Source organism: Dermacentor albipictus, chromosome 3, assembly GCF_038994185.2.
Source record: "Dermacentor albipictus isolate Rhodes 1998 colony chromosome 3, USDA_Dalb.pri_finalv2, whole genome shotgun sequence".
Lineage (NCBI taxonomy): Eukaryota > Metazoa > Arthropoda > Arachnida > Ixodida > Ixodidae > Dermacentor > Dermacentor albipictus.
The window spans coordinates 19,640,880-19,664,835 of record NC_091823.1 but is presented as its reverse complement, the minus strand read 5'-3'; the positions used below and the strand labels follow the sequence as shown (position 1 = coordinate 19,664,835).

Sequence of the window (23,956 nt, the reverse complement as noted above, 5' to 3'; positions counted from 1 at the left end):
GCAAGTTGCACCAGATGTATCAACAGGCAACAGGGCTTCCGGCATTGTGATATGTGCCTGGTGGTGTGGCGAGAATACCGTGGCTTGTGGATGCCGATGCTTCTTGCGGTAGTCACAAGAAATTGTAGATATCTCTGAAAGTGACGATCCGAGGATACGATAAAGCTTTCTTGGTCACTTGCTGAATAAAGTCACTTACTTTCTGGAAAATCGGTATCTTCGGCTTCCCGGTTATGAGGACTTGTTGGCGGTCACCGTCGTGTCCGAATTATCGGTTGGTAACTGTAAAACCTATTTGAAATATTTGTGAATTTATTTACATCTGTAAAAATAATGCTAGTTTTTCTACGTATTCAGCAATAAACCATCTATAAATCTTCACACATATTAGACGAAAATCTGTCGCCTTCATATTCTTGGATTGTAGCATGAAGTGACGCACACAGACTGTCTTGTCTGTGTGTGTCACTTCGCGCTACAATCCAAGGATATGTTACCCTACCAACTCGCCCAACTTTTTATCCTTTTGCATCTGTCACCTTGTTGTCACCTAAAGAAATATTTGCTTCTTTTCTCTCGAGATGTATCGCTCTGAAAAATATAAACCTGCAACACAATGTGACCCTGGGGGACGCTTTCTACGAAAAACAAAGCCCCTCAAAGAGTCAATCACTACACTATAGTCTAAAAATGTGCTAAAGATCAGTGCTTTCCTTGGATTTATTGTTTCAAGACGCTTTTATTATGAAAAATGACATTCATGCAACATTATTATAGAAATACTGTCTATAAAGTAATTGCGCATGTACGATTATCTGAAATTGGACTGCAGCTGCATCTACGGCCCTAGTCAGCTGGACGAAATTGATTAACGAACGTTTCCTTCATGGAATCTCTGAATAAACGTTGGCACTGGGCTGTTCAGTGCCTTCCACAGCAATGACCCTGAGATGGGGTGAAAAGCCTTGCATGCATCTGCCTAAGTAGTCGTCGAGCTCAAGGTCGTAGACTGCCACACACTGGCCACCAATTCCATCGGCAAATCCCAGGTCAAACCGCTGCTGGAGATTCTGAACAGTTTCATATGTTGCAATCAGTGCTTTTCCTTCCACAGGCTCCCTCTGGAACACAAGGGGAATGCAAGGTTCATTCTCTCATTTAGTGTGAAGTGCCACATAGAACAGCAAATTGCAGTAAAACGTATGAGAGGCTGAACAAGGTAAACAACATAGAACCATAACTGTTGATTGAAGCCGAGTAAAGCTCCAAGAATGTGTTTATGCAAGGGCAACTGTAGCAATATTTGTTGATATGAGAGGAGTGGTTTTAGATTTGTGCCTTCTGCCATTCATAAGATTGTTTAGTTTGCATGGGAACGCAGGAATGTTAAGCATAAAACTCTGCATGGGCACAGAAAAGAAAAGGCAACCCGAAGAGCTACTGCTCGGGACGTCAGTGGTGTCTTATAGTACGCATGCACCGGAACAAGAGCACTGGCGGAGACACCGTGAGACAATGTTTTAAGTTACAGCAATCCCTAAACATTACTGCACTGCGTGGTTCTTGGCGGGAAAGATAAGTCGAATTACTTTCTGAAAGCCGCATTGCTTCCAAATGTTTACACCAGCAGGTGAATTCGACAAATTGCCCGTGGTAATAAGACTCCAGTCATGATTCCGGCAGGCTGTCCAAATTCGACAGTTTCGCAAATGACTTCCTGCATGCAGCGGCTAGGAGAAATAGACCGTTTGAGGGCGCGGATCGAAATTCTGCACACCAGCATTTGAAATTGCAGAAAAATTACAAATACCTGTCACCCATGATAGAGCGTGTAAGCGCGACTGAACGAGGACGTTGAAAGAAACAGACGGTGCTACTTTCAACTATAGATTTAATTTTATTTTCGCACGCATCGATAAATATATACCGTACGAGCGGAAACAAACGTGACAGCGCGGCAGAAAAAGAACATTCTGTGGTGCATGTCGATGAACCGTGCACGTGTTCAAGGCATGGTGAAAACAATTACCGCAGTGGTTACAACGGTAAACCAAGGAATCGTATCTCCTTTTCAGATAGCGACACTGATGGCTAGCTCACGCGCCTTTGCTCTAATTTTGCAGTTCTATAGGCCTCCACAATCTCCATTGTCATCCTGCTATGAGCCCTATACAAGATAGAAGTACTTTCAAACATGGGTTTGCAGGAACAATCTCGGCAATGAATACCCAAATGACCCGAGATTGCCCTAGTGACGTTATATCGATGCTCCTTTAATCTCATTGATGCATCTGCTGGTTTGACCAACGTACGTTCTTCCGCACGAAAGCGGAATGGCATATAGACAACGTTATGAGTGCAGGTTACAAATTTGCGATGTTGAGTAGAACTCTGCAGCTGTTTCTTTCTACGTCCTCGTTCAGTCCCGCTTACACACTCTATCATGGATTCAAACCAACTAGCCCGGCAACATGTTTTAACCTCAGTCACGTTGTTTCTGTGCTGTGCCGATTGTATAGCGCCTGGGTGCCAAAGTGCTGAAATGTGCTCAGCGTACCGCCCGCTTACCCTGGCGACCAGCGTGCATTCGGGTGTGCTACCAGCCCTGTCCACTGTCCACGAGGCATCGCAGAGTTCGAACCGGGCTGCCTTGCCTGCAGCATTGCTTGCGCGCAGTTCAGGACCTCGGCCGCGGGCGCGGGCTCCTAGTTCCGGTGCATGCACAACGAAGGTGGTGGCGGAGAGCCTCATTGCGTAGCAGAACTGCAAGTCATGTCAGGCATAGGCGCAGAGTTGTCACTTTACCCGTGGGGGGGGGGGGGGGGAGTGCTGACCAGCTTAATGTAATGAAATAATACTTCGTGATGAAAAAATACTGGCCGTAAGTACATACGACTACGGCTACTATGCAGTCGGTGCGATTTCTCGAGAGCTCTTGGATATTTTAAAATCTTGGTCCAAGTTAACTGGGTCACCCTGTAACTGAGTCCTAGTATAAGCGCTGCTGCGCATGACTGCTGTTGATTCCGATTTCGAGTGAATCCGGCTTAACCTCATTTGGTTTACTGAGTGAATTGTGTTCTCCAACTATCATGCACCAAGTCTTAAAAAAAAAGAGCAGTTGCGTGACTCGAAGGAAACCTAGTGTGTATTCTTTCCAGTACAAAGGAGTAGCTTCTAGTGCACGTGTTCTCCTATTGGCAGGATTTGCAGAAATAATGCTAACATACTAATTAAAAGCCGTGCACGTCCGCGCCAGCAATGATACAGTGAGCTATTAGCCCCAATAAAATTTCAAGTGAAGAGGTCGAGGCAAGTCAAAAGAATCCTGAAACGGTGCGGGTGAGAAAGCTCTGGTAACTTTAAGCACTAGAACTTTAGGTGTGTGTGGGTGGGGGGGGGAAGGGGGGGCTTCGGGCATCGCCCGGGGAGGGAGGGGAGGGCCCCGGATACCCTCCTCCCCCGTAGTCGGCGCCTAAGATGTCAGTAGTATGATGTTAGTAGTTGTGTACAATTTGTTGTTCTCCGCTGTTTGGCTGGTTTACATTCAGCGTCGTCTGCACGACCTTCTCTTTTGCCGTGTGTTTTAAAGCGAAGCTTTCTTTCGCTATCTCACCCACTTTACATCACGAAGTGATCTCACCCAGAACACGGTAATAAGGGCGCGCGCCAGACCGCAGCTGCCTGTATACACTAGATACGCGTTGATACTCGCCTCGAATTTACCTGCATAAAGCTCACTGGAAACACCACCTTAGCGAATTCCCAAACTCAAGGGCGCTAGGAAGGAAAACGACGTCGCACTGAAGCAGCGCGTTTTCACTGTGCTGCCAAAAAGTGTGAAGCACGTTAATCGTGACAGCAGTTGAGGCCCTCAGTCAATGAGCAACCGCCAAGACAGCAGAATGAAAGAAAAAGGGGCAACGCCGAGGACGTGAAGCTTGTCGTCAATGCCTTCGACCGCTCTGTCGATAAGTATATCGCTAAGCATTTCACTGAGGACCTATTCGGAGTTGCATGCAGCGTGTGCGATCGCTTGTGTTTCGCATCAGTCATATCCAAAGTGCCTGAAAAAGCGAGGTCCTTCACGTGCTGCAGGTGTCATTGGTTGCGGTGGAGTCGGCGGTGTGGTTGAGTTGGACATTACACCTGAATATACTGGGCGAATAACAGTTGCACTTGAAGAAACTTCGTGTGACCTCGAAGAATATTTGTTCACTGAAATGACGGCCGTATATGTGTACTTACAAGACCTTGTAGTAGGAGACAGGTCAATTTCACAGCCGGAGAGCTCTCGCACCACCAGAACTTGGCGTCTCTCGGAGGTGTAATCTTCCTTCGTGTAATTGTCTCATCCTTCGCTGTCACTAATACTGCTTTGTCTTTTCGGTGAAACTGCTCTCTCTCTCTCTCTCTCTATCTCTATCTCCGTTTCTTTTAAGCTGTGAATCCGAGTATAAGCGCTGCTGCGCGTGACTGCTACTGATTCTAATTTTGAGTGAATCTGGTTTGGCCTTATTGCGGTTACTGAGTGAATAATATATGACCTCTGCATGCAAGTGGTGATGTTGCCACCCCCCAATAAATGTAAATTATTACGAGTGTTCGTTTTTATTAATCGTTAGCATTGCTTACTGGAAAGAGAAGCAATACTGAGACACTTCTCATTCACGTGCATTTCACACGCCGTTGAGAAAAGACTCTGCCGAAGAAGTCACTGAAGTTTGCAGGTTTTTTTCAAGGTCAAAAAAGCTTGCAATGTAATTTGAAACGAGGTGAACATCCAGCAACATATTTATTCTCTAGACATAGACTATCCACACCATCAGAAATGATGGTTAGTTGACAACCTTCTTCTCTTTAAAAATAATGTTTTGTCATATATATATATATATATATATATATATATATATATATATATATATATATATATATATATATATATATATATATATATATATATATAATGTAATATACGAGTGAGGTAGCCACCGCCGTTGCTTCTAGTGCGCTTGTCCTATCGTCAGGATTTGCAGAAATAAAGTGAAAGTATGAATTACAAGCCGTGCACGTCCGTGCCAACAATGATGAAGTTTTTATTTAGCCACTATAAAGTTTTAAGTGAAAAGGTAGAGGCAACTCAAACGAAACCTCGAATGATGTGGGTCACAGAACTCGTAATGACACCTTAGGGGGGCGGGGGGGAGTCACGGCATTGCAGAGGGGCCTCTCCCCCGGAAAATTTCGGAGGGGGCCCGGGCCCATAGTCGGCGCCTATGAACAGAGCCTTAGATTGTCAGTTGATATGCCCGTAAGTTTGACATGGATCACGGGATTGCACGGATATTGGTAGGAATGTCACGCAAGAAAGCTATCGCTGACAATAATATATCCCGTCTTCCTCTACAATCTTCTTCTCTACACACAGTGATGACTACGTGTTGGAGCCTGTTACGTGATACTGTAACTGGCCTGAGCCGACGTCCGGCAAACGCCATAAATCTGAATTCCTGTTATCATTCGCTAACAACATAATATCTCGCTGTTCGCTGTCACAACTGTCATTTAGTGCTGTGGGGTCAAAGAAGAGTTCAAGGCATCGTAAAACGTGCAAGCACTGAGAGTGTTAGCGGACGTCACCTTGCGAGTGAGGCCCGTTGTTCTAGCAAATCTGTACATCGCAGCGGTCACTGCTGTACGATTGAAATGGCACTCGATGGTGCTGTACGTGTCCGGAGCGTGCACCACGATGTAGTCGACGACGTCATGCATGCCCTGCAGGTCGTAGTTCTTAGACGCCGACTGGGTGCTAACTGCCACTGTGAGCGTGTAGGCCGGTAACGGGAGGAGGGACCGGAACTTCTGAAGGAGGTCCATAAGGCCAGTTTTGTCTGCAGCATCGCCGCACCGGCCGCCTGCAGTATGCCGGAACCAAGTCGATTTATACTCACGCTCGACTCGAACTAGCAGTGACCGTAGCACGATTCAGGTTAATTCAGGACCAAGGTTTAATATTATCTCATTCTTCCCTACTGAAAAAAAACTCCGTATTCCCCACAACTCCTATATCCAATAACATCATATGACATATAGGGAAAGCAGGTTCTTGTATAGGGTCCTATATGTTTCATATCGCATTATTGGATAAGGGAATTATGGGTCATATGGAATTTTCAATAGGTCAGAAAGGATGAGAAAATTTTAAATCTTGATATTTCGATATATATAAGCACGGTAGAAGGCTACCTTGTTCGCATACGCATAAATACCCGAGGAGAAAGTGTACCATTAACCGACGGCTGCAGCGGTTGGTTAATGGTATGCAGCGTGGCACGCAAGTAGTCTTTTCGTCCACCTTTATTTGCCCCTTTCTTATTAGAGCGAAGCTGTTCAGCGCTAGTTCCTCGAGGATCGTGTCCGTGCGTAGACACAAAATCTCAAAGATAGTGCAATGCCGGGCCGACCCGTGGCAGATGTGAAGCAGGCGTCTAGAGGAAGCTTTAGCTCGGGCCCAACTCCGACGCGGCCTATTCAAATACATGTAAAACACAAGAACGTTTTTTTTAAATAACCCCAGGACCGATTTTAATGAAATTTGTTCCATTCGAGAGACAAAGTTAAATTCTAGTGACTTTTGGAAGTGCGATTTCTATTTCGGGCCTGAATTTCGTAAAAAGTATTTTAAAGAATTCGCATGTTCGAAAGAAATATATAGGCACGAAGTTTATAAATTAATAGCGCTGCATCTAGAACAGATATCGCGTTTCTGTAAGCGTCATCCATTAGATCATTCAAAGCGGTAAAATACGACATGTCAATTTATATCTTGCATGAATTCGTTACGTTGTGTACAAGGATTTTGCAAAAGCATTATTTACATATTACAGGATTTTTTTAGATTCGTGTGTGACATGAATTTTGTCTGCTTTAATATACTATCAGATGGAAATCACAGAATTGTGGTATAATTTTTTCTTGCTGAGTTACAGAGTTGTGAACTCGATAGTTTCGTTTCTGGGGTTCTACGTGCCAAACCACGGTATGATTAATAGGCACACCGTATAGAGTGTGTCTGTGGAAAGGGTGGGTTCCAGATTAAGAAGTTTGCAGGGACGGCATGGCCACAATTAGTACATGACCGGGGCTGTTGGAAAAGTATGGGAGAGGCCTTTGCCCTGCAGTGGGCGTAACCAGCCTGATGATGATGATGATGAATAAAAGATTGGTTTAAAATCACAAATTCGAAACCAACAGTCACTAGATTTTTAATTTTTCTTTTAACTGCAACAAGCCTCGTCAAGTATGGTGCCGTAATTGCCGAGAAAAACGAATTCTCCTTTTACATGCGTTTATATAGGAGCGCCCGAGCTAAAGCTTCTTCTTAAGCACTCCCCTTACGTGGGCCGATCCCGAATATAGTGAATGCCGGGCCGACCCGCGGCGGAGGTGCAGTTTGCCATTAAGGGGCCCACATGCACAGCTCCGCTGGTCATCCTTCGTCACAGAGTGAAAAGGCGCCGAGTTTTTATTTCTACATTTCAACTAAAAAGAAAAAAAGAAACAGCGTATCCTCGTGTTCTTCCTCTATAGCTTCAGTTTTGGTTCGTATGGCCGTAGAAGACTGCGAGTCTCCTCGGAGCAATCGCGCCTAGACGAATCACACTGGTCTTTGTTTCTAAGCCGGCACGCGCCCGTGTCCGCAAGGGACGGACCTGGGTAGAGCCAGTTGACGTGCACGCCGCTGAGGCGGTCCATGTCGACGTGCACCATGGCGGCCCTGACGAACACCTCCACCGTGTCCGCGACCACCATGTGATGGAAGCGGCTGCTGTCCGACTCGTCGACGCCCAGGCCCAGTAGGATGGGCACGCCGCCCGACTGACCACGCAGCGTCTTGGTGCTGCGGCGCAAAGCCACGCGTGATCATTCGTCGCCAAGCGGAGATGTACTCGACCTAAAACGGCGCCGTAGACGCAGGACAAAGGGGACAAACCGATACGCACTCCGAAATTCCAAATTCTGGGGTTTTACGTGCTAAAACCACGATATAATTATGAGTCACACCGTATAGAGTGTGTCTGTGGGGAGGGGGGCTTCCAGATTAAGTTTGTCCACCTGGGCTTATTACCATGTAGGTGCACGGGCCTTTTTGCATGACGCTCACATCGAACTTGCGGTCGCCGCGGCCGCGATTTTATCCCGCGCCCTCGGGCCTGGCAGCGCAACGCCAAATCCACTACACCACCACGGTGGGTTCTCAAGTTCCAACTAAATTTATTAATCCTGAATAGAAAGTTGGTGGGGATGAAGGCCGAGACGATACGGAAGCGTGAATATACTTGCAAGACACCTTTATTCGCAAAAAATTGGTTGGGATCAGAGGGACCCAAACGATTTTCATTCCAAAATATAATTCCAAAATTTCAGCGTGTCGTTCAGAAGAAGGGTGCTATATACGATAACCGAGCTATGCGGGCGTTCGATTGAATCAGTAAAACTGCCCGCTGTTCGCGCCTTCGGGCAGCTCCTTTTTTTCTTTTAAGCTTTTGCTATATATGCCTATTCCTGGGCACTAAGATTCCGCGCGATCCATTTTGAATTCCAGCAAGTATCTTGCTACCAATCGCTCAAGTACAAAGTGGAGCGCTTTTCCTGCATTCGCCACTGCACAAAGATGGCGTCAACTAGTAATAAATTATGTACACGAGATGAACACCAGCCAAGGCAACGCGGATGCAAGAAACAAGACGATGCTGGTGCTGCGTTCTTGTTTCGTGCGTTTCTTTCGATTGTTTTCATCTTGCAGTTGACTATGTACCGATTCGCCCAGCACTTAGCCTTGCGTCGTCAGGACGTGGTGCACGGGGGTGGAAGGTTGGGGGGTGGGGCGCATCGCTACCGATGGGTCGAATACGAGATCTTGTTTTAATGTGTACGTTCCCGCTTTTTTTTGTCATTTTTTTTCTTCAGCGAAGACTAGCCGTAGCCATGCATCGTTGAGGTATCGCACGTTTCGCGTGTCTCGGCAGTCCCATTGTTAAGGCAGTGCAATAAAATGTCCGTGTACGATACATCTTTGGGGCAAATGGTGGCCGCGCCATCATCGCGCACTTCCGATGGCTCGGCTGCGCACAGTTTAGAACTTCGTTGTTTTGGGCGATGATATTGGATATATATGCCATATATAGTTTCCTACAAAAATTTCTTGCGTGAAATCTAGTGCCGCAATCGTTCAGCCACCATTGTTAGGATTTGTCGATAATATTTGTACTCGTGGCTTCAACGTTGTTGCGGAAGTATTAATGCGAAAACATTACGTGCCCCACTACGCGAAAATCCGTCGGCGTGACCGAAAGATGGTGCCAAAAATGACCGATGACGCAGAGTAAAAACACGCCAAAAATGCTCGGATTGACGTCTCATATCTCGGGGAGGTTCCTGCAAACAAAGTAAATTAATGGTTTTGAAAAGAAAATTGCGCATTGAGACGCTTGGCACGTTTTTATTTGGCCTTACCGAGGAGGCATTAAAACGCGGGCTAGCGATTGCGCGGGCTAAAAACGCGCGAACATTTTCCGAAATTTCGCACTCCTATAGGTGGAGATGCAAGCCTTACACGAGGGCAGACCTTACACGAGTGAATAGAGTACCTGCTGAAAGCTATGAATTTGTAAAGTTGTTTCAAGCCTTAAGGATAAAGTTCAGACAAATCCACTTACCGTCATTCGTATTCTGACGTAACTGCCATACTCGCGCAGTTACCAGCTCTAGTACCTATATCCATAGGCACTAATAATTTTTATAGAAAGCTTTATGGAATACATGAAATCCGCTGCAACCATGCGTGGGACATTATCGTCAAAGGTTTCATGTGTAGACGTTACTTTAGTATATCTATTTGACTCATCCTTGCTGAACTGTAGCATTTGGCTCAGGCGATCACTAGGCTGCTCTTGCGCGCAATCGTTCACTATTAATAAAGGGACAATCAGACATCCACCATCGGGTGGATGTCTGATTGTCCCTTCATTAATTGCTTCTCTCCACCTTGCGGGTTTCCGCAGAACTATTACGTCAAACTGTTGCCTTTGCTTCGAGTTATTGACAAATTCGACTTCGCCCTGCCATCTGGTAGTTGCCTGGTTAGCTCAGATGGTAGAGCGGCTGCCCCGGAAAGGGGGTGGTCCCGGGTTCGAGTCCCGGACCAGGACGAATTTTTCTTCAACTGCGAGGCTTTTCTTTCGGGGAACCCGTATGGGTTTCCTTTGTAGCATTTGCTACGGTCGGGTGGATGTCTGATTGTTCCTTTATTAATTACTTCCCTTCACCTTGCGGGTTTCCGCAGAACTATTACGTCAAATCGTTCACTCAATGGCAAAATCTGTATGCCCTTATAATGAACAAACAGAGGCCCCCACTCCCACCACCGTTTCGTCACAGCCCTCGGGAGAGTTCCTCGGCTGTATTTCACGTCGTACCGCCCAATGCGACGCCATAGCCTCCCCTCAGCAAACTCGCGATCAAAATGTAGCTGTCGCTGTCTTTCCGTGCGATCGTGGCGCTCGAACATGCATGGCCGCCGCATGACAGCGCGCGCGTGTGGAATGCGCGCGTGATCAGTCGGACGGCGCGCCCATTCCTCCGGGCCTGGGCGTCGACGAGTCGGACAGCAGACAACAACCCTGACGAAGGTCAAGGCTTCGCTCTGCGCCTCGTCAACGCAGCTACATGCGTACCGTTTGCGTGATTCGCTGACGATGCTGCGCAGGAAGTCGGCGTCGTGCGACGTGCGGTACGAGGGGTTGGTCTTCGTCACGTGGAAGAACTGGAGGACGACGTAGGTGCAGTACTCGAACGGGGTGAACGCGGCCTGGTAGAAGTATTGCTGCCTGAAGTGCTTGTTCTGCAGGACACAGATCACGGGTCTCTGCAGCAGCAACTTGTCGTCGTAAATCGGCGTTGTTGTGGCGTTGGCTCTGAAAAGCGCGCGAAAAAAAACTTCGCCATAACGCGAACTTTACGCCTATACAGTAATGCTGCGACGAAGTGACAAGGTGACACAAGGATTGAGTGTAATAGTCTAGTACCGTCTACACACAAGGCATGACGCGCGTCGCCTTGTTTGCGTCACCTTATTGCGAACATGACCTTTTTATGGCTACGAAGCAACGCGTCTAGCCATAAAATGCTTCTCTTTGGTGTGGTTAGCCGTCTTGTTAGCTAACAAGACGGCTAACCACACCAAACCGCAAGCGCTAATTTACGCTTGCGTGCATCGCAAGCGTAAATTTACCTTTTGATGCGAACTGTACAACTAGTTGTACAGTTCGCATCAAAAGGTAAATTTACGCTTGCGGGCAGGGTCATAAGGAGGGCATCTCATCTTATGTCGCCATTTTTCCATCCCCTGTTCCAGTTTTGTTTTTCTTCTGCTTAATGACCATGATAATAATAATATCTTGATATCGAATATCAACTGACCTTTTTTTTCTGTTATTCGTGGCGCTTTCTCCTTGTTCCCGTGAACACAGGCCACACGGACCACATGCTCGCCAAAAATACGGAATTCATTTGTTATTCAGACGCATAAACTGAAATTCACAAGTACACTAGAATGTTCGCAATGCCAAGTTCGGACTGCAGTCGCCAATCTCAAGTTACATGCACTGGCGGAGAAGAAGATCGGCCTTATCGCGGAATGCCCGGTCCGTATAATTTTGATCAAGGCAGTAAATTTACCGGACCTTGAGCGCCATTTCTGTCACAATTATGCGAACTGTATGCATACAACTATAGGCGGCTTACGTCGGCGCTGAGAAGGGGAATCGCGGAACTGGCTGTTCGCAGAACTGCTCGCGGTCGACGTCGCGGCGAGCCTCGGCCTCCTCGTCTCGGTCGCCTCGCGCTGCTCGGGCATAGGGTGCCAGGAACAGCACAGCGGGTACGACGAGCAGCACCAGCGACAGCAGCAGACTGCCCAGGTTGCAGGCGGCAAGCAGCCGCTTCTTCACCGTGCGCAAGGCAATCGCCGCCGGCTCGTCCGAGCTGTCGGCGGCCACGTTCTCGTAACTCGGAAGCCATGCCGTCGCCGAGCTGTCTTCGTCCATCGAGGAACGACATCAAGGCGAAGCCGCTTACAGAGTCAACTGTCGCGGCGCAATATAAGGCGCATCACAATTATTTACGGTCAAATATACAAAATCGTCTTAAAACACGGGATCACAGTTGCAGTTTTTTGGCGTGGAGCAACGGTATCGTCCCTCCATGCTGAACGCCATTGTTGTGTCGTGCTGCGCTCTGGTGTCATTATTAGCACTCGCTACCATTGTTATCTGCATGCCCGTGTGATTAAGCCGCGACCGCCATGTCTGCGCATTTGTATGAATTCGTTAGGCCGATCAGGTGTGATCACGCCACCTGTGTAACAGCCAATGTCATGATGCAACCTGGCCTTAAAATGCTATGTAAGTCGAATAAACGCGGCGTTGGCCAGACCCTCTCACCCGGAAGAAGCTTCTCCGCCAAACTAGCTGTGTCGTCTTCCCAGATGCCTCCGTCGGCCGGCTTCGGGTGCGACGCTACAGCTATAGCTGATTTATACTATATATGCCATGAGGCTATAAAGATTGTCGACCAGATGGTTCTGTAAATCATCTTGATGAAGACTAGCTGGTTCATATTCAATATAAGCTGATACAACGCAACTAAAACGATGACTGTCTTATGGTGCGCTTCCTTTTGTGTTTTTGCCGTGGCATATGCACATCTCTAACTCGTTTAATGTGATTAATGACACTCACTGTAAGAACAATACTATGTCATCAATGCCACTCACTGTGGGGATATCTCTTCTGTTACTGATATAGTTCGTTCATGCAGTCATTTCAACAATGAGGCATCGAGGTCGACACTTGTTCTGCTTTATCAAACCTTTATCAAACGGCGGCTCCTTATAACTCTCCTTATTGAGTGAACGATTGCTCAGTAAGGAAAGGCGAAAAAACAAAAATAAGATGAGGCTTCACCTTTCACGGAAGAGAAGTCTCATTCGCGCGCCTGCCTCACCTTTACACTTTGCATTTTAAGCATCTTATAGACAGCAGTACAAGTGAACTTTGCAGCACTGAAAATGATTCATTTCGCACAGCACTTCGTCACTCACCTCGGGCAGTAATTTCAGTTTCTATGCCTGTCCTTGAGAAACAACAGATTTCTCAGCCAGTGTGGAATGTGCCCTAGTTCCACATCGGCAACAGCGCGCGTCTGAATGATGACGATGATAGTGAAGAAGAGAACGGCAGTAATGAGTGCGTGAAAAGAGGAGAAGATTTAAATTATGAGCCTTGCTACTTCTCACTGGGATAAAGGGAATTTGGAGGCGGGAAGAGAGACAGGTATACACGACAGGTGACTATACTTATAGAACGAGCGTCTATGTGAAGGAAGGAATTTCCGGGCAACAACACCGGACGCCCTATTCATTATGAGCGGTTTGGATACATAACGCGGTTGTGACATACGCGGACATGATCTCAAGAGCTTAGAGCAAGAAACCTGGCGCGACGCAAAGTGTTAGAACCGCGACTCCGTTTGCCCGAGGAAGAAAGACACAAAGGAAAGGGGAAGGACAGGTGACTACAGGTATGAAAAAGACGCACCAAGTGTCTGGTATGAAATCGGTAATAGTGGCTCAGCCGGATTGGCCAAGGGGAAATGTCACGGACACACTTTATTGTCACTCAGAATTTTGAGTCCTTGTTTCACAAGCTGAACCCATGAGGCCCAATCTGTTTTGGATTCGACCAAAAATTTCAAACTGTGGTTTATTTCACTTTCGCCCCTATATAGAAAAACTACGCTGCATATATTCATTGCGCTGCTGTATTTCTCAGAATTTTCATGTCACTAATTCACAACACTGGGCATTTGGTCCTTCAGCCAATGCTGAAAACTTACGCAGCTAAGTACTCACTTAATAAACAGTGGCTCTTGTCTTCTTAAACACTCTTTATTTTATGAAAACTTTTGTATTCATCCTTGCTGGTTCAAGAGCTCATGGAACTTGAAGGAGTTCTTGTGTTTATTGAGCAAGAGATAGACGTTGCACTTGGAGCGCGTGGAAACTATCGTTTCTTTTACATTTAATTTTCTTGCACTTCTGCCGCGTGTATTTTACAAGTTTCGATCCAGTGCTCCGTGCTGTCACTCTGACGGGCGCAATTGTAGATGTAGATGTAGAGCCTAGATTTTATAGTGGCACATACCCACTCTGGGGGACCGGTCAAGTGCCCGCAGTTGGAACTGCCTACACAAGGCCCCGCTTCTTCGCCGCTAGGACGCGTTTCATGGACGATTACTGCTCTTCTATAGAGTGGCATCATTTTCCTGTTATCGAGTATGCTGCTTCATAAAATATAGTATCTGTCAAATGCTCATTCGGAGCCTTTACCCTCTCACTGTCAGGTAGATACCTGTCACGGCGGCATCTCGCATTTCTCAATGCATAATATCTTCGTCCACTTCATCTTTTTTATCGCTAAAAGGCACGCGTTTGGAGCGACTGCAGTTTTTGTCTTCCTAGCGCTCGTCGTGTCTTGTATGCACAGTCCTCACCATCTTCGTTGCTGAGACACCTGTCGTCACTAACACCTTACGGTGAAAGATGTCTCTTCAGCTGACTTGGTCCATCGAAAGAACGCGCCTCCATCACATGGAACAAACTCGATACCACGAAATTAGTTAAAGCCATTCTCCAAGCCATGAACCCGCTTTCAAAAGTAAACAAGCACACCAGCATGACACAGCCACGCACTCAGTGTTGTGTTGTTGCCTAACCCGTAAAACTGGCATTCAAAGCAATGCCAGGGTTACGAGTCACGACCACGTATGTAAATGGTCTGCCTGCTCACCTCATTGCACAAGTACTGCTAAATCACAGACTCATGTCTTCTCTCTCTTTTTTACTCCTCCCTCTCCCTCCCCACGGTGTAGGGTGACAAACCGGACTCAGTCTAATTAACCTCCGTGCCTTTCGTTCCTCCCTTTACTCTCCTTATCTCTACTGCTAAATCACTTCCTTGTTACATTTGTTTAGTTCTCGCGCGGTCCATTCCATACAACCACGGGAGTGCAAAATAAGGCGAAACTTCCCGGTGCTGCGAATTCGCGACACGGGGCAAATTCAGAAGTTCCGCTGCTCAAGCCGCATTCTAAAGGGTTTATGGTGGTAAGAATAAAGGTTAAGGTGCCCTAGAATAAAACAAATTTTAACTTAAGATAAGTTTCATCTCCTTATCAGCACACGACAAGGGAAAAACGTGAAATTGCGCGTGCTCGACTACAGCATAGTTGTCTCGACGCTCGCTTGCTTTTCGTTCAGAGTATTGCCCGGAAATGGCGATCCAAAATTTTCACCGAAGGCGCCACGTTTACGGAGAGCGCACATATTCTGAAACCAGCCCGTAATTTCTGCCCCTTATCGTGGGACAACGATTATTCCGTACGTTGCGAATTCGTGATAATGGACGTTAAGGGGTGCAAGTCACATTCAACGTCAGATTACACTTATATGCTCACAACCAACGTGCTTCAGAAAGTTGCCAGTTTATGTAGTTTATGAAGTGATTAAGGTGCGAAAGAATAATGAACGAGAAAAAAAATAATAAAGGCTACCACGAAAGGTATCTTGCGTCGGTAACTCCTGCTGTTATATGTTATAAAAGAACAAATGCAGGTGGCAACACTTGTCCTTCACCTTGTTTGTTTATTGTCTTTTGTCAAACACATCAGCTTCCAGCTGCAGTAATGATCGACGCTGTGGTCAGATGAGATGCAATGGCATGATGCAGTGTTGGCAGGTGGTTGTATCGACTTCTCGGTGTTGACGCTTCGAGTGTCGGTGCATCAAGGGCCGTTTCCTGGACACGTATCGTAACTTCACCGCCGGCTAATTGCGTCGCGCTGCCTCTTGGAGCCATTAGAAACAACATGACGGAATAGGCTGGTTGTTGCCTAAGTGGCCAGGAGACGGCAACTCTTGTTCACTTGCCAAAACGCTTCTCTATTTTGTTGTACTTTTCCAAGGTTTCGATGAACTCGGACAGTAGTACGTTCCTGTGGCTACCCAGGTCCCTGTGTCGAGAACAGGAAAAGACGAAGAAAAGAAAAACGAGCAGTTATAAGATGTGTGTCAGGGTAGTCACGTCGAGACAAATGAAATCTTGTATAAAGCCCTTCTGCCTATCCGGGAAACTTAAAATTCGTATAAATCCCCATAGCTCTGGAGGGGACGAGAGAGAGCATGATTTTCAAAAAGCTTGCTTTGAGCACACATTTGTTGTGGCATAGATACGCACTTTGTTAACAATGATTTCACTTTAGGCACAGCACACATAATTGGAACCGCAGAAATTCGCATGCAGTAAATTGTTTTCAGACTCACACTGTGACCTTTCCAGCAACATTGTTTTCGCTGATTTTACCTGCTTCGGGAAGTGCGCCGAATAAAACTTTCTCGAAACAAGTACCCTTCTGGCATGTATGGCGTCTTATGCAGCTACAAGGCGGCACAAGTTTCATCACAATTAGTTTCTCGCAAGAGCCTTTTTAAAAAATATTTGGACCTATCTTTTAACACCTCGCAAGCTTTTTCGCTAACAAAATTTATTTTTTCTAAAATATGACCCATCATTCGTAAAATCGCAGAACGAGCTCAAGTTCACAAGCAATACGAAAAATTTGGGAGAGTTTGCAGGTATGCTGAAAGAAGTGGACAAACATATATGCACAATAAATCTTTCTTAATGCTTATTCGAGACTTCACCGTGTTGGGATTCTGTGCTCGTACTCCAAGTGACGACCCCCATGATATTCTGACGTTGTGGTGACGATGTGAAGGACCAGAAACAATAGCCGCGTTTACATGGATGCGACGGTATCGTATCGAATTTGCTAGCGCATTACGGTAACACTATGCGACGGCTTTTGCTTGTGGCGCATCCACCTCGGTCCGAAGGAACTTGTTTATGGCAAGTGCGTTGTCACACAATTAGCTTACTCCAAAAATCGACAGATCAAGTAAGCAGGATGATTACGAGAGTTTCAAATAGAAGACATGGCATGAAAGAGGCAGACACGATCAAGTTGGTTAAAAGTTTAGTAGTCAGCAGAGTCACATACTCGCTACCTTACCACTTGATGAACAAGCTAGAAAGAGAACAAGCAGAAACCATACTAAGGAAGGCGTACAAAACGGCACTGCACCTACCGAGGAATACTTCAAACGACAAGCTACTGCAGCTAGGAATACACAACACGTTTAGCGAGCTGGCAGAAGCGCAACTAAACACACAAATAGCGAGACTTTGGCAGTCGGCTACAGGAAGAATGCTCCTAAAGAGACTAGGATACGATACGAAAGGGGCAATAGATCGAGAGGCAGACATCCCAGACAACATCAGACAAACCCTCAGAATAAGTCCAATTCCACGCAACATGGATGCGAACCTACACGCAGCCAGAAGGCAGGCAAGGGCAGATTACGTGGAAGGCCACCTGGCAACACAGGAAAACACGGTGTACACGGATGCAGGGCTATACCCGTGGGACAAGCACACTAGAACACACAGAGTAGCTACGGCTGTAGTAGACTACATGGGAGAGACAATCAGCTGCGCAACCATAAGGAATTGCACGGTAGCGGAGGGGGAAGAGGTCGCCATAGCGCTTGCAGCGACCGAAGTCTGCCGAAGTAACAGATCACTGACCATATTAACAACTCCAAAGCTGCATGCAGGCATTACATGCAGGGGAGAGTCTGTAAAGAGGCCCTGCGAATCCTCCTCGGAGCAGGAACCCTCGGAAATAAAGTGACACACAAACTTTTCTGGATACCGGCCCATACCGGGATAAAGGGGAACGTGAGAGCAGACAGTCTAGTTCGCGAGATCACATACCGAGCTGGACAGATAGAGCCTCTCGAGAACCCTACAACGGTGGAGCCGACGTGTGCGGAAATATTAAACTACTATAAAGGGCAGAGAATCAAATATCCTCCGCCACACACACTACTTACACAACAGGAAGCAGCCGACTGGAGAAGGCTACAAACCGGAACTTTCTATAATCTACACATATTAAGTAAAATGTACCCGACACAATACAGAAACTCCTGCCCATGGTGCGGAGAAATACCAACTCTTTACCACATAACATGGGAATGTAAGAACTACACATTCCATAAACATAAAAACCCGAGTGCGGAGCAATGGGAGGGCCTGCTCACCAGCAGCGAGCTCACCGCCCAAAGGGCGATCGTGCAGCACGCGTGCGAAGTGGCCAGGCTCAGTGGAGCCCTGGAATAGGGGCACACCCGTGCTGAGAAGCCAGGCAGCAAGCGCAAGACGGCTCACCGCTAAACCCCTTGATAGAACCAATAAAGTTTTTCTCTCTCTCTCTCGCCAGTCTGTGGAGGAGAGCTCGCGCTGGCAGCACTTTTCCTTTCTCCTTCGATGCGACACGCCAGCGCCTACATGCACCACGTCAATCGACTCTCGATCTATATATACCCTCTGGTGGCGCATTATTGCCATTCGCCTTCATAGCGCATTGCCGCCGTATACACGGACGCGATGCATCACTTGTCACATTGATTCATGTTGATTGATTCACATTGATTCAAAATAGTGAATTAAGAGTCTAACTCTCCAGTACACGAACTTGTGCCCAGAAAGGGAAGCAACAGTCGATAGCGGCCAGCCCGGTCGTCGAATCTGATCTCATGGTTCAAATCAATCTGGTATTTATTAGCGCGAGCAATCGCTGCGTATAGTGCCCATCGCGTCGATTCGAGAATGCGCAACACTGTTCTTGTCACATGTGCGCTCTGATTAGGCACGCCTTCTCGTCATCGAAATCGGCACAACGTTGGCGAGGTTTTGAGCACAGAAAGCGTCTCATGCGCCTGAGCGATAACCCGACGACAGCGACAGTTTTAAAGTAAAACCGCGACACGCTGCAATGTTAAAGCTGAGTGCGCACAGCGGGTACAGGAACCTTCTTTGGTCGTGTCTTCGCTGTAGCCCCGAGTTCCAGCATCGAACTTTGGTACCGGGTGCACTCACAGTATTTCGCTGTAGTTGATGTGCCACGCCGGGTAGCCCAGAACGGAGCCCCAGCCTCCGAAACGCATGGCGAGCTGCGGCTCCGGCATTCCCCTGTACTCGGCTGCAGGAGGAAAAGAGATCGAAAAGGAAAAACGGTGAAATAATAAGCTGACAAAAAATATCAACAAATTGAAGAAAAATTGAAGAAGAAAGAAGGGGCCGGTAAAACGCCATGTGATGAAAAAAAAAGTCGGATGGCTAGCTTAACAGGAAAAGTGAAAAAAGAAAAGAAGAAAAACGCGCAACCAAGTAGTCTATTTGCGTGATATACGCAAGACAACCGTTATTTTGTAATCATTGATATATACGTTTCAAAGCAAAACTCTGTCTATTCTTTGATTAGCATTTGAAACCATCGCACGGAAATGGCCACACAATGTCGCTGTAGATAGCCGCATGGAGAAAAGGGGTGAAAGCGAAATTTCCACACGCTATATGTGTGTGTGTGTGTGTGTGTGTGTGCGTGTGTGCGCGCGTGTGTGCTTGTGTGTGTGTGTGCGTGTGTGCGTGCGTGCGTGCGTGTGTTTGTGTGTGTGTGTGTGTGTGTGTTTGTGTGTGTGTGTGTGTGTGTGTGTGTGTGTGTGTGTGTGTGTGTGTGTGTGTGTGTGTGTGTGTGTGTGTGTGTGTGTGTGTGTGTGTGTGTGTGTGTGTGTGTGTGTGTGTGTGTGTGTGTGTGTGTGTGTGTGTGTGTGTGTGTGTGTGTGTGTGTGTGTGTGTGTGTGTGTGTGTGTGTGTGTGTGTGTGTGTGTGTGTGTGTGTGTGTGTGTGTGTGTGTGTGTGTGTGTGTGTGTGTGTGTGTGTGTGTGTGTGGTTTTTCTTAGCTGCACCAAAATTCATTATTGCCTATGGCAGATAGCGCAATTCTAACCCTTGATCTAAACTGCTGGACAAGGCGACCTTTACTTCTACGAGAAATCAATATGTTCAATTGAATAATTAATACAATTACGCTAAGTAACTTTTTAATTAATTACTTTAGGACACAGATTTCAGTCTACGAATTATAGCCGCTCAGATCACACGGCGTGTCCACTTGGACCTAATTCTCTGGACTGCACCAGTTTCAAGATATTGATTTTCAAGGTTTCCGACGAAATGCATTGGCGTTCCAGTTACTTTTTTAAGAAACCCCTGTTTTATGCATTGAAGCACAAAAGTAACTGCATCGAGCCCCTCGGTTTCCCTTCTTCCCTCTCGTTTTATGTAATGTGCCTCGAGCGGCCAGTCGCGCGCCAACCTTGCATGTATTTGCGGGCTTCTTTGAGACTCGGAAAAATTAATTAATTAATTAATTTAATTATTTATTTATTTGCTTATTTCGTTATTCCTAAAACACATTTATGTAGCACGTATCGAGGAACAGAAAGCTGTATCGGGAGTTTTTCATGTTGATCTACAATGTTCTCATTGGCACTTCTCATCTAATTATAATGTTTGAGAAATTGATAATTAATGAATATTAACTCTCTAATTAGGCGGAATTAATAAAGATACTCTGAATAAGTACAATTGACGGCAAGCAACATTACTGTGGTTCTGTACAGCTACGTGGCATTTGCATATTTTTAATGTTAGGCTCAAGTTACGTGGGACATCCTGTATATTGTCAGGATTGGGGGCTCAATCCCATCGCTCGTGGTCAGTGGCGTAGCCAGAAATTTTGTTCGGGGGGGGCTACGCCACTGGCCCCATGTATGTATGTATGTATGTACATATATATATATATATATATATATATATATATATATATATATATATATATATATATATATATATATATATGGGGCCAGCGGCGTAGCCACAAATTTTGTTCGAGGACGCTTTAGCTCGGGTGCTCCTATTTAAATACATGTAGAAAGGGAATTCGTTTTACCCTGCAACCACTTCACCAAATTTGAGGAGGTTTGTTGCATTTAAAAGAAAAAGTTTAATTCCAGTGACTACTGGTATCGAATTTTTCATTTACATGGTCAATTATTTATTAAAAATTGGCCAAATCGAAAATTTCCAGAAGACTATACTATCAAGTTTAAAACTCCGTGGCTCAACAATGAAAAACGATATCACAATTCTGTGAATTGCATCTAATAGTACATCTACAGCGGACAAAATGGATATGTTACACATGAATCTCAAAAAAATGTAGTATTGTGGAAATACGGCTTGTGCAGAACCCTTGTACACAACGTAACCAATTCACGGAAGATACAAATTGACATAGCAAACTTGTCCCCTTTGACTGTTATAATAGATGCCGTTCACAGAACCACAATGTCTGTTCTTCATGCATAGCTATTAGTTTGTAAACGTCGTGCTTTTATTTTTTCAAACTTTCGAACTTTTCAAAATATTTTAAACAATATTCAGGCCCTAAATCGAAGTTGTGTTTCCAACAGAACTAGGATTTAACTTTCTCTCTCAAATGCAACGAATTTCAATAATAGCGATTAGCAGGATTATGTAAGAAAAGCGTTTCTGCGTTTTACAAGTATTTGAATAGGCCGCGTCGGATTGGGCCCGAGCTAAAGCGTCCTCTTAAACAATTTATCGAGGGATCAAATCCATGAATAATAACTGCATTGTCATTGCCAAAGATGCTGCAAACGAATTCTTGAACGCTACGCACACTGAAAACAATAAAATATGTATTTTTTCATAAAAGAATGTACTCGTATGTGCCAAAAATTTTGCCCAAAATAACTGATATCAATGCTTCCATATTTTTGTCTATTTAACTAAAGAAAATATCACACGAACTTTAGAACTATATCAGTTCGAAACAAGGAAAGCAGTGCATGCCACTGATATGAAAAATTAAAAGGCAATGAACTGAACAAGTTGAGGACAAATATGTTAATGAAACTTTGTCATTCAAGAACCGTGCTTACATTCTTGTATATATGCAATGGCCAGTGAAAAATATCAATGACGCTGTAATTTGTTTGTAATTGTTTAATGGATTACGCAGAAGCAGCTGTCACTGGTCGTGTATCGTGAGTAATTGCACCGAAATTATAGTCGCAACAGAGGGCATGTGTAAAAAGTAGGAATTCTGCAAGATATACGAGGGCAAGTCAAATGAATGTGAGCCAACAACGGGGTACTTTATTTAAAAGTAGTCTTCATGAGAATTTAGACATTTGTCCCATTGACTAACGAGTCGCGTGATTCCCATCTTATAAAACTCCTTGGGTTGGTGTTTCAAAAAGTCTCTATCTGGTTCCCTTGAGCTGTTTTTTCGGTTGCCCCAAAATGTAGAAGTCGCAAGGTGACAGGTCTGAGCTGTATGGCGGATGCTGCAGCGTTTCCCACTTGAACTTTGCCAGTTTTGTATTGACCACATAAGCGAAGTGGGGACAGGCATTGTCGTGGAACAAGATGACCCCATTCGTCAACGACACACTACCGTTCTGGCGTTTCACAATATCGGAAACAATTGATAGCATCTCAAGATTTAGCAAATTCTATCAGTAATGGACCCTGACGACCGAAAGAAAAGTACACCTTTCCAGCGGAAATCATGGCCTTTGCGTTCTTTGGGCGTGGTAAATTCGAACGTTTCCACTGTAAGCTTTGCCGTCGTGTTTCAAGCTCGTAGTAGTGGCACCAAAACAAGAAGTCGTCATCCTCATTGTGATACCCGATCAGATGAGTCAAGGCAGCGCGAAACTTCTCCGTCTTCTCGCGATGGATCAAAATCTTGGGGTTCCATTGCGCACCAAAGAGCCGATAACCGAGAAGCTCATGAATTATGGCGTGAACCGAACAATGACTGATGTTCAGACGGTCTGCCAGTTCATCGATGCTTATCCTCCGTTCTTGTTTCATCAGCTCATGAACTTTTGAAATTGTGTGGGGGGTGAATGCACGATGGTTTTGGCCTGGTCTTGGAATGTGTTTACAACGTCCTTTAAACCGTTTGCTCCAACGTTTCACAGTGGTCAATGAAATGCCGTGTTCCACGTAAACGGCAGCCATACGGCGATGAATTTCTGTTTTGGAAACACCTTTAGCTATCAAAAACTTCGCGACACCGAGCTGTTCAACTTTTGAAGTGTCCATTATGTGACGCAACCATATTCAACCCAGTGTATGAGAGCATTAAAGAACATTGATCTTCACACCTGCGTGTCACTTTTGTAAATGAGACATGCCGTTCTCCTTATGCGCATGCCTCGCAGATAATGAACCGAACCATAATTGCGCGGTTAGGGTAGGCGCACTTTCATTTGACTCGCCCTCATACATTAGAAATGCAAAGATACAATGGGATATACAAATGCGAAAATACGGCTTGATAAAGGACAAAAAAATGCCACTGGAAACAAAGTTCACTGCATGTATACACAAAACCTCGCAACAAGATATTTAAGTATACGTATAAGTCTCCAATGAGTCTATGTATGTAAGAAGAAGTAACTGTATGTAATGCGTCAAGCAAGGCAAATAAACATGTTGCACAATCATATATTCACAGAATCCTAGATTCCGCCCCCATTCCATCCACTCCCCCGGATGTATTGCGCGCGACGGAAGGCGGCGCGCTTGCTCCCCGCTTTTCTCCTTTACGCACGCAAGACTGAGCCACCATCGTCGGCTCACCCATTCCACCTCCCCTCCTACGCTTTCACTCACACATACAGCATGCAGCGCGTGGTAACGATTTTATCACCCTTGGACTTTACACGTAACATGAGGGTGACGGCGACGGCAGGAATGCGCCTGGAGTGTCCTTATAGTTGCTTTCGCAATAATACAATAAACGTATCCGGCAACTGAAGCGTCCCATTGCC

General features: G+C 45.8%; 2 protein-coding genes across 4 annotated transcripts in view; both read right to left on the bottom strand.

The window, feature by feature from the left end:
- Nucleotides 1-702: 702 nt before the first annotated feature.
- On the bottom strand, nucleotides 703-13,268 carry LOC139057818 (probable chitinase 10). Of its 2 annotated transcripts, XM_070536574.1 has the most exons (7): nucleotides 13,163-13,268; nucleotides 11,806-12,146; nucleotides 10,737-10,976; nucleotides 7,713-7,900; nucleotides 5,641-5,915; nucleotides 2,569-2,763; nucleotides 703-1,121 (listed from the first exon to the last, which is right to left on the bottom strand). In XM_070536574.1, exons 2-7 carry the CDS (start codon nucleotides 12,105-12,107, stop codon nucleotides 885-887), a joined length of 1,437 nt encoding a protein of 478 aa, XP_070392675.1. In that variant the 5' UTR covers nucleotides 12,108-12,146; nucleotides 13,163-13,268; the 3' UTR covers nucleotides 703-884. The 2 variants fall into 2 exon arrangements, with proteins under 2 accessions (XP_070392675.1, XP_070392676.1); XM_070536575.1 differs by lacking the exon at nucleotides 2,569-2,763.
- Nucleotides 13,269-15,754: 2,486 nt separating this feature from the next.
- LOC139057817 (dehydrodolichyl diphosphate synthase complex subunit nus1-like) overlaps nucleotides 15,755-23,956 on the bottom strand; it is a 39,519-nt gene continuing 31,317 nt past the window's right edge. For both annotated transcript variants that reach the window (XM_070536573.1, XM_070536572.1), the window contains exons 5-6: nucleotides 19,122-19,224; nucleotides 15,755-16,131 (exon numbers count right to left, since the gene is read on the bottom strand). In XM_070536573.1, the coding sequence (XP_070392674.1) occupies nucleotides 16,041-16,131; nucleotides 19,122-19,224 (194 nt within the window). In that variant the 3' untranslated portion in view covers nucleotides 15,755-16,040. The remainder of the gene's footprint in view (nucleotides 16,132-19,121; nucleotides 19,225-23,956) is intronic.

Coding starts and splice junctions, on each gene's coding strand:
- LOC139057818 (XM_070536574.1), bottom strand. CDS start 12,107: ATGGACGAAGACAGCTCGGCGACGGCATGGCTTCCGAGTTACGAGAAC. Junction 7,901..10,736: donor GTCAGCGAATCACGCAAACG/GTACGCATGTAG, acceptor TTTGCGCCGCAG/CACCAAGACGCTGCGTGGTC. Junction 5,916..7,712: donor CGTCAACTGGCTCTACCCAG/GTCCGTCCCTTG, acceptor GGCATACTGCAG/GCGGCCGGTGCGGCGATGCT.